Source organism: Grampus griseus (assembly GCF_964374135.1).
Source record: "Grampus griseus genome assembly, chromosome: 20".
Classification (NCBI taxonomy): Eukaryota; Metazoa; Chordata; class Mammalia; order Artiodactyla; family Delphinidae; genus Grampus; species Grampus griseus.
In genome coordinates, this window is record NC_139014.1 from 18,420,624 (window position 1) to 18,431,063 (window position 10,440).

A 10,440-nucleotide genomic window follows, 5' to 3' on the forward strand; every position below is an offset into this window, starting at 1 on the left:
AGTATATTGCAGACTGGCCTAAAGACTCAAGGGCCGGTCAGGTAGAGAGCAGACATTCGCAGACTGGCCTAAAGACTCAAGGGCCGGTCAGGTAGAGAGCAGACATTCGTTTTGTTTCAATACTATTTGTGCGTGTGTTGTGTCTTTGTTTTTTATCTGCCCCGTGTCTCTTTCACCATCGGGTGAAAACAGAGGACTCTTTTCCCCAGTTCCATGATTCTGAAAGTGTTGCCATATACAGTATCCAGGCTCACCCGCCACCGGGCTAAGCACCTGACCCGGGCCTGGTCCAATCCGACTAAGGTACCCCGTCCCCCAGAGACTGGGGATGACTGAGCTGCTTCAAGGTAGGCCTGGGGCTGCTGGGGCTGCTGGGGCCACATCTTCCCAACTGTGTGGAATAGGCCTCTCTACAGGAAAGAGAATGAAGACCAAAAGATGCGAAGCCAAGAGAGACAGGGGGACAAGAAGGGAGTGTCCTTTGAGTCCCTGGATTCTCTTGAGCTACCACAATGTGAACAGCGCCCCCTTGAGTTGTACATCTCAGTGGGACCATGGCTCGATCATGAACTTCCCAGCTAGGTGGGTCGACACATTTCATTTTTCCTGGGTTTTTTCTTAAGAAATTTGAATTGCGGTTTAATCACTTGCTACCAGAAGTCTGAACACAGCAAGGGTTTCCGTCTACTTTACCTTGCTGGTCCTCAAAGTTTGGCCAAGTCTGCAACACATTTTTTGGTATAGAAGTCGTGGAGAGGGGCTGATTTCCAGTCTGGCTCAACCCAGAGCAAAAGGAAGGCAGTACCTGCAGGGCGGCGAGACTCTGCAAACAGAACTATTTTCTTTTACAGCGCGGTTAGTCATCACTTTGTTAAGCTCGGGCCTTTCATGCCCTGCTCTGGGGCCTGAGGTCCCATCAAGTCATTTTTGCAAAGGAAAACATTTTCTTTCCCAAAAGGATCTGAAGGCTAAAACAGTTATATTTTCATAGTGTGTGTATTTTTTTCTATGTGAATTTTTCTGGAGAGAAGATTGGTCATCTTCATCCAATTCAAAGAGTTCCGTGACTCAGAAAACAAAATACAGGAAGTCCCCTACACACAAACGAGTTCCGTTCCGAGAGCGCGTTCATAATTCCACTTTGTTCGTAAGTCCAGCAAAGTTAGCCTAGGTACCCAACTAACACAATCACTGTATAGTACCGTATCGTAATAGGTTGATAATACTTTTCACACAAATAATACGTAAAAAACAAACAAACACAAAAAATAAAGAAAACATTTTTAATACGGTACCTTGAAAAGTACAGTAGTACAGTACAACAGCTGGTGCTTCTTAGCAGTACCAGCTACATCACCGCTGATTTTACGCTTGCTTCTGGACATCCTGGGCTTGAAATAAAGATACTGTACTACTGTACTCTATATCAGGGGTCCCCAACCCCCGGGCCACAGACCGGTACTGGTCCGCGGCCTATTAGGAACCGGGCTGCACAGCAGGAGGTGAGCGAGCGAAGCTTCATCTGCCGCTCCCCATCGCTCGCGTTACCGCCTGAACCATCCCCCACCCCCCGCCCCAGGTCTGTGCAAAAACTGTCTTCCATGAAACCGTTCCCTGGTGCGGGAAAGGTTGGGGACTGCTGCTCTATACGATACTGTAAGTAAAGTACACAAAAGCACAACCACTGCAGAGGATGCATGCACGTGACAACGTACGCCAGACGCGTAAACTAATTTACGTGATTGGACATGTGAACTCACGTTTGCATCTTTGAAAGTTCACAGTTTGGAGGTTCATATGTAGGGGACTTACTGTAGAAGAAAGGAAGGTGATGGGGGGGAGGGCAAGGGGTCCTCATACACTAGAGCAGGACGGAGGACCTCGCTGCCAGAAGGAAGGCAGAGTCAGACACTACAGGGCAGATCGCACACTGTTCCAACCAGAGGAGTCCTGAGCAGTTTTCAAACATTTTCAGCCTCAGGACCCTTTGTTTCAAACAAAATCTTACCAGAAAACCCAATCTGTAAAACAGACAAAAGGAGTCAGGGAAGGTGGTAAGGGGGAGAGGAAGCCTTGAGCACCAAAGCCCCCAGAGAGGCCCTGAGGAAGGTTCTGTGAGATCTTTAAGTCTCCTCAGTGGGCACTTTGCAAAATCCCTGGATCTAATCGACTCATTTTACAGATGGGGAAACAGGCCCACCAAAAAGAGAGTTGCTTGAGTGGTCCAGCTCGTTGTAACATCATCGAAACTAGAAAAGAAGACTCTCAGTCTCCAGTGGTCAGGTCTGTGCTCTTTTTTTTTCTTTTTTTTGTGGTACGCGGGCCTCTCACCGCTGTGGCCCCTCCCGTTGCGGAGCACAGGCTCCGGAGGCTCAGGCCCAGCGGCCATAGCTCACGGGCCCAGCTGCTCCGCGGCATGTGGGATCCTCCCGGACCGGGGCACGGACTCGTGTCCTCTGCATCGGCAGGCGGACTCTCAACCACTGCGCCACCAGGGAAGCCTATGCTCTTCTTGCTGCCTGGGAAAATGTGAAAAATGCACTTTCTGCCCCCGAAGCTCAGGGTGCTCTGTCTCTTCCAAAGCCCACACACGGGGCCTGCCTCCAGTCCTATAAAACGCCCCCACTCCAGCCCGGTGGCCCTCCCGGCCTTTCTGGGCAGGACACTGGAGAGAGCTGTGGAGGAGGGCCCAGAGACGCCTCCTCACTCAGCTGGCAACACGAGGGTCCAGGCTGAGTGTCAGCTATCACGGCCCCCCGAGGAGGAGCCCGTGTGAACCCGGGGCCTCAGGGAGCAAGATCTGCTTGGGGCAGAGTCCCAAGACATCTCACTTTACAAGGATGGAATTTCATGACTTGTGTACTTTAATTAAAGTTTTATTTTTATGGAATTTTAGCTAAAGTTCCCCCACTCCTGCAGCTCGCTCATTGTTATTAAAAACCTGACAAGAGGAGGGAAAAACAAAACACAAACAAACAAAAAACACTGTCCGAGCGGTGAAAATGAAGCCACCTTTTAGAAAAGATCTAACAGCGCTGTATACCTCAAACCCACTCCCAACCTTCCGATGCTGATTCTGCGCCCATAACTTCACAGATCAGACTTTAAGTCTGTGGCTTATTGCCTTCTGAGCCTCCTGGGGCTTATAGGATTATTCTGGATTTAATCCTTTAATAATTTTTCCTCCCTCCTGTCTAAGGGCCTGGTTTGCCAGCTGAAATCGGCAGGGGTGAAACAGCTTGTTCCCAGCCCTGATGGATTCCCCTCTGAGACTGCTCTTCTCTGTTACTGTTAGAAAATTACGGAGGGGAGCAGGGACTTACAAAGAAAAAGTTTAAGGTCTCTGTTCTGAAGCTCTGGTGGAGAAGAAGAGGCAGCCATGCCAAGGCCTGTGCCTGAAGCCTGCAAGACATTATCCTTTTTATTCCTTACCACAGCCTGGCAAGGGAGGGTTATACTCCCCATTTTACAGAAGAAGAAACTGAGGCTCAATGACAAAAATAACTTGCTCAAGTTGACCCAGGTGGGAAGAAGCAGAACCGGGCTTTGAACTCTCTGCAGCTGGACTTGGGAATCTCTGGGCACTACCCCCCTCCACACCAACCTGTTGTCCCATTCAGCTGAGTGTGTGGCTAGACAGGGACCACCCTGGAATGGGGAGCTGGGGGGAGAAGACCCCTTGCTCAGCCAATAAGCCCTGGCACTTAAAGAGTCAGTGATGGGGCTTCCCTGGTGGCGCAGTGGTTGAGAGTCCGCCTGCCGATGCAGGGGACGCGGGTTCATGCCCCGGTCCGGGAAGATCCCACAGGCCGCGGAGCGGCTGGGCCCACGAGCCATGGCCGCTGAGCCTGCGCATCCGGAGCCTGTGCTCCACAACGGGAGAGGCCCGCGTACCGCAAAAAAAAAAAAAAAAGAGTCAGTGATGCCCCAAGCTGATCCCTCTCACCAACACGTTCCCCGAGATGAGCAGGTACAACCCCGTTCAAAGGGCCCCGACTGAGCAACCCACTGTAAACCAGGAAGGGTGCTAGAGGCGGGAGAACAGAGGAGGAGGAACAAATACCCCATCTGGGGCGGAAACCAAACCCATTCGAAAAAATATAACAGACCGTGATGTTGCTACCGGGTGGGACCCCAGGGGAGCCAATGAGGCTCTGACCTGCACGGAGCGGAGGTGGCACATCTGGACTCAGCCTAGAATGGATGTGTTGGATTTCGACCAGCAAAGAAGGAACGAGGGGATTGTTGAGCAGGGGCGACAGCATGAGCAAAGGTGTGAGCTGTGGAAGAAACGGTACATTGAAGAAACCATAGGAAACACAGTTCAAAGTGTGGAAGGGGAAGGGGCAGCTGCAAAGATGATTAAGGCATAGGATGTGTCCTCATAGTTTGGGGCAGGGGCTGAGATCTCACCTGGCCCTGTGGCTGGAGCATGAGGTGGCAGAAGCTGACATTCAGATGGTGCTCAAGAAAAGGGACAGGGTCCCCATGTCCTTTCATCATCTGGGTGTTCCCGAGTCTCAAAGGGAGAAAAGCAACTTGAAACCCTGACTCCCATTCCTCCTCTGGCATCTCTGCCCAGCAGCTGAATCAGTGACCCTCCTATTTCAGGCTTTCTGGGAGACCTGCAGAAAGTGGGGCTGACCCCCACTCATGCTCCAGAGATCCCCCACGAACCAGTCCTCTTGCCCGGGCGCCCCCCTCTGCGCAACAGCAGCCAGGTCCTTAAAGGGCAGGCTCCTCCCCTCCACTGAGCTCTGTGACCAAGTCGGTTCTGTGTCCACAATTCAATCAACAAACCTCCAGTGGGCAACTTCACTGTGTATTGGGCTACAGAGCTGAAAAAGACTGTCCCAGCCCTCCCAGTAGATGAAAACTACAAACAGGTCATAGGAACACAGCAGAGTAAGTTCTATCACTGGAGGTGCTCACGTGGGGCTAGAGCAGCATCAATATCTCCTGCGATCTTGTTAGAAATACAAATTCACAGGTCTTTCTCCAGACCTGTTGATTCAGAAACTGGGGATGGGCCTAGCAATCTGTATTTTAACAAACCCTCCAGGTGACTCTGACGCAGGCTCATGTTTGAGAATCTGTGAGCTATAGGAATACGGAGGAGAGAGTGGTACTTAACTCTGAATGGAGTGATGGGGAAGGCTTCCTGGAGGAAGAAACTCTTTCAAGAAATCTTCAAGAACAAGGAGCCATATGAAGGGGCAAAAACATGCCCCGCGTGGATGAAGCTGTTTGAGCAAAAGTACAGAGGGTGAGGGGCTCTGGGTGTTTTCAGAGAACTGCAGGGACAGTGGGTTATCAATGGCGTGGTTGTGATGAAGCTGGAGGGACTAGGAAAAGAAAGAATAAAAGATTTCAGAGTTTCTGAGAAAAGGATGGTGAGAAAGAGAGTTCGGGTGCACAGGTGGACCCCCTGCAGTAAACAGCCCAGCCTGAGCCATGCAGGACAGATCCCCCAGGGACTTGGAAGCCCCCCCCCCCACCTCGCCCCAAAACTCCTCCGGTTAACCAAAGCAGCATGACCTCATGTGTTATGGCTGCAAAGGCGCAGGAGAGGCCAGATCCGGTGTTTGTATTGAAATTAATTGGGGACTCCGTGTATGATGGAGGCTCTGAGGAATGTACAGCACACCCCCCCCCACAAGTGACCCCACGAACAATGGTGTCGCTTACGACCACCGCGGCCCCCAGCAGTTCACATCTGCACGTCCACAGCCCTTCTCGATGAAATCATAATCACAGACAGATATGAATATTTAAAATCCAAAGCAGATACCTACAGGGATTTGGGATGAGGAGGACTCAGGACAGCACCCCCAGAGCTATTTTCAGCCTAGGAAACGGAACCCCCATTTTATCAGGGTAGCGGCTTGTCAATCAGGAAAATCCCATCACTCGCCCCCAGCCCTGATTTATGGTGATTCAGAGGGGAGATGCTGCCAGGAGCAGGGCTGGGGCCAGGAAAATTTCATCTGTCTGGAATCCGACAGGAAAAAAGAGGCCTGGAAATTTCAGAGGAAGCTGGGATCGGTGCCGGCACAGCACCTCTGTTTGTGTTCGCTCAGCTGGTTCCTGTTAGCGAGTTAAGGGTCCGCTGAGGAAAAGCGTCAGGCCAGGTTTTTCCATCACTCCAGAACCTTGAGCTGGATCCCCAGGCAGCGCTGCTCCCGCGACCTCCGACCCCAAACAACAGGAGCCTTCACCAGGTTTCCCCTGGGCCCCCAGCCCTGGGCCGCATCTTAAATCAACATTTTGTTTTCTTCTCTTTTCTCTTACCAAAAAAAAAAAAACGTAACTAAGCGATTTTATCTTTTTTGTTGTTTGTTTAATCAGACTTCAGCGCATTCAAGAAGCAGGGTTCAATACGACCCCTAATTAATTCAATTTAGTTTTCATTTCCTCCCCTGGAGTGGCCCGGCTCTCCTGAAGTGTCTTCTCACTTGACCTCCCTACTGCTGGGGCACCAGGAGCCCCTGACTTCCAAATCTGATGCTGTGAGCTCTAGAATGAAGCCAGGGCTGAGGGCTCTGCTCAAAACCTTGCTGCGAGCGTGGCAAATCCTAGAGGGGCAAACAAGACTATGTCCTCTCCATTCACGCATTCGTTCATTCACTCAGAGCCTATTTTCTGCCAGGCCTTGTACTGCGGGTGTGGGGCTGGGGCGCTGCAGGAGGGGAGGGGATACAAAATGGTCATGACCTGACCTCCAAGAGCTCACGGGTTGGTGGGGGTGGGTGGGGGAGGGGTGTGGGCACAGCCCTATAAATAAATAACCACATTGCAGAGGAATGAATGGGATAATTGAGGTAAACAGAGGAGAATCACAGAGCACAATAGGAGAAGACCCTTGGGCTGGTTCAGGGGACAAGACATCCAAGGGGAAGGAACCATATGTGCAAAGACAGAGGAGCAAGAAAGAAGGAAAGACACATACAGCAACATCCCCAAGAGTCTGGTGAGCCTGGAACATAGATGGGATTCAAGGGCTGGGCTGGCCCAGGAGCAGGGTTTGTTTAGGGTGTTGGGACTTATGCCCAGGGCACTGGAGAGTTTATCCGGGGAACACTGAGGTCAGATGTGCACCTTGTCCGGGTGACCCTGGTGGTGCTGTGGAAGCTAGGGTGCAAAGTGGTGATGTTAGAGGAGAGGGACCAGTCAGAAGAGAGGACAGGGGCGGATCAGGCAGGGCAAAGGGGCTGGAGGGCAGGGTTTAAAAGGCATTTAGAATCTCAGTTCTGTTACCCCCAGTGGCTGGCAGATAGGAGCTGTTCAATAATCAAATGTCAGTGGGCCAGGGGAGACCTAACTTCCTAAGGAATCCAAAGAAAAACCTCATCACAATCCCCAAAGGACAGAAGGTGTCCAGGCCCTCAGCTCCTTCATACAGGCTGGCTGGGGCTGTGGTCAGCCAGGGACCCAGGGGAAGTGAGCCCTGGGGGCCTGACAGTGACCTACAGCTGCCCGTCTTGGGACCCAGCATCTTCAGGACACTGGGGGAAACTCTGGAAGATCAGTGAGGCACTTCCTGGGGCACAGAAGGTAAGGGGGGTGCCCCAAACCTCAGAAATCAAGATAGATAATATTTGAATGCAGTATTTTAATCAAAATTAATGCAAAAATTCATGATGAACAAAATACAAATTTTTCGAATAAAGACAAGATCCAAACTTGTTCTCAGTCCCCCACCTCATCCTCCTTAGCCCAGCCCTGGTTCCAATAAAACTTTATTTTAAAAAGCAGGCAGGCATCATCAAAAAATCCACAAACAAGGCTTCCCTGGTGGTGCAGTGCTTGGGAGTCCGCCTGCCAATGCAGGGGACACGGGTTCATGCTACGGTCCGGGAAGATCCCACGTGCCGCAGAGCGGCTGGGCCCGTGAGCCATGGCCGCTGAGCCTGCGCGTCCGGAGCCTGTGCTCCGCAACGGGAGAGGCCACAGCAGTGAGAGGCCCGCGTACCACAAAAAAAAAAAAAAGTCATGTACCACAATGTTCATTGCAGCTCTATTTATAATAGCCAGGTCATGGAAGCAACCTAAGTGTCCATCGACAGATGAATGGATAAAGAAGATGTGACACATATGTACAATGGAATATTACTCAGCCATAAAAAGACACGAAATTGAGTTATTTGTAGTGAGGTGGATGGACCTAGAGTCTGTCATACAGAGTGAAGTAAGTCAGAAAGAGAAAAACAAATACCGTATGGTAACACATATATATGGAATCTAAAAAAAAAAAAAATGGTTCTGAAGAACCTAGGGGCAGGACAGGAATAAAGATGGAGACGTAGAGAATGGACTTGAGGACACAGGGAGGGGGAAGGGTAAGCTGGGACGAAGTGAGAGAGTGGCATGGACATATATACACTACCAAATGTAAAATAGATAGCTAGTGGGAAGCAGCTGCATCACACAGGGAGATCAGCTTGGTGCTTTGTGACCCCCTAGAGGGGTGGGACAAGGAGGATGGGAGGGAGACGCAAGAGGGAGGGGATATGGGAATATATGTATATGTATAGCTGATTCACTTTGCTATAAAGCAGAAACTAATACACCACCGTAAAGCAATTATACTCCAATAAAGATGTTTAAAAAAAAAAAAAAAAAGCAGGCAAGGACTTAAGGACTTCCCTGGTGGTCCAGTGGGTAAGACTCCACTCTCCCAGTGCAGCGGGCCAGGGTTCGATCCCTGGTTGGAAAACTAGATCCCGCATGTCACAACTAAGACCCAGAGCAGCCAAAAATAATAGATAAATAATTTAAGTCTTTACCAAAATCATAAGTGAAAAAAAAGAACAACATGTTTAAAAACTTAATAAATAAAATAAAATAAAAAGCAGGCAGCCAGCCCATGGGCTGTAGTTTACTGATTCTTTTTTGAATATTGTGTTAAATTTCATTTCTCTTGATTACTGGGTTTTTTGGGCCTATAGCAAGTGCCTACTCCCCTCATCCTAGACCTGGGCCTGTCACAGAGGGTCCCTTTCTGGACTACAAACCCCAGGGAGAAGAGGTCAGGCCTGCAGAGATCAACATACCCATGTGAATCTGGCTTGAGATCACTCTCATACCACATGTGCTGAGAGCTCCATGCTGGTCAGCAACTCAGAACCAAGGGACTCCACAGATCCTGGTTCCCTGTCTCTTGGAAAATCTGATGCTACCGTATACCTGGGAAGAGTTTAGCAAACTTTTTTTTTTTTTTAATCTATTTTTTGGGGTGGGACCAAAGTGAGGCAGCAGGGCAGAGGCTGGCACCTCCCACAGAAATCGTGCCATATACTGGCCTCACCGCGCCTCTCATCGTGATGAGCATGTTCTGGGGCTTCGCCGGCTTCCTGATGCCCTGGTTCATCCCAAAGGGTCCCAGCCGGGGAGTTAGCATCACCATGTTGGTGACCTGTTCCGTTTGCTGCTATCTCTTTTGGCTGATTGCAATTCTGGCCCAACTCAACCATCTCTTTGGACCACAGTTGAAAAATGAAACCATCTGGTACCTCAAGCATCATTGGCCTTGAGGAAGAAGCCCTGCTCGCCAGTGCTCAGTCGCTGAGGTCACGAAGAGAACTCCTCTGGATGCAAAATCACCTCCATACGCAGACCACCTTCCTTGACTCGCCCACTTTGGCCGTCAGCTGCCTTAAACGTTCCCACCACATTTGAATATCTTATTCTACAATGCAGTATTTTTTCCTATCACATTTTTCACGCTGTGATGAATGATGTATCTATTGAATCTAAACTGTGCTGCCTCTATAAAATGTTTATGTACTCTTCCAAGCTAGAAAGTGCTGTTCTTCTGAGAAATAACGTTACTCTCTCCTTGGAAAGTGTGGATGTGAAGATGGTTCCTGCCTGCTCACAACACGAGAATCAGAGAAGTGTTTAAAAACTGTTACATGACAATAAGACTCCAGTGGGGCCGTCAGTAAGAGAACATGCTCAGAGGGAAAATCTGTCCCACCAGAATTATACCAAAGTATATTTTCAGGATGAATGTCTTATTTCTGCCCTCTTTTGGAATGAATTCTTTTTCTGCTTTCTATGGAAAAAAATCTATTTTTTATTGAAGTATAGTTGAATTACAGTGTTGTGTTAATTACTGCTGTGCAGCAAAGTGACCCAGTTATACACACACACACATATATATATATGTATATATTCTTTATCATATTCTTTTCCATTATGGTTTATCACAGGATATTGAATATAGTTCCCTGTGCTTTCCAGTAGGACCTTGTTGTTTATCCATTCTATATACACCAGTTTGCATCGATCCTTGGCCTCAAGATCCGGTAGACTCAGACAGACATAGAAAAATAAATGCAAAATGAAGTGAGATGTGCTCTTTAGAGACAGAGGAATGTGGGAATTTCGAGGGGACAACTATTGATATTTAGCTGACGGTTAGGGGAGGTTTTGCAG

At 49.4% G+C, this 10,440-nt stretch overlaps 1 protein-coding gene across 1 annotated transcript; it reads left to right on the top strand.

Annotated features, from left to right (window-relative positions):
- Positions 1 to 328: 328 nt before the first annotated feature.
- On the top strand, positions 329 to 9,761 carry LOC309837925 (V-type proton ATPase subunit e 1-like; the record flags this gene model as incomplete). Its single annotated transcript, XM_082678804.1, has 2 exons — positions 329 to 347; positions 9,283 to 9,761. 2 exons carry the CDS (start codon positions 329 to 331, stop codon positions 9,531 to 9,533), a joined length of 270 nt encoding a protein of 89 aa, XP_082534930.1. The 3' UTR covers positions 9,534 to 9,761.
- Between the last annotated feature and the right edge of the window lie 679 nt (positions 9,762 to 10,440).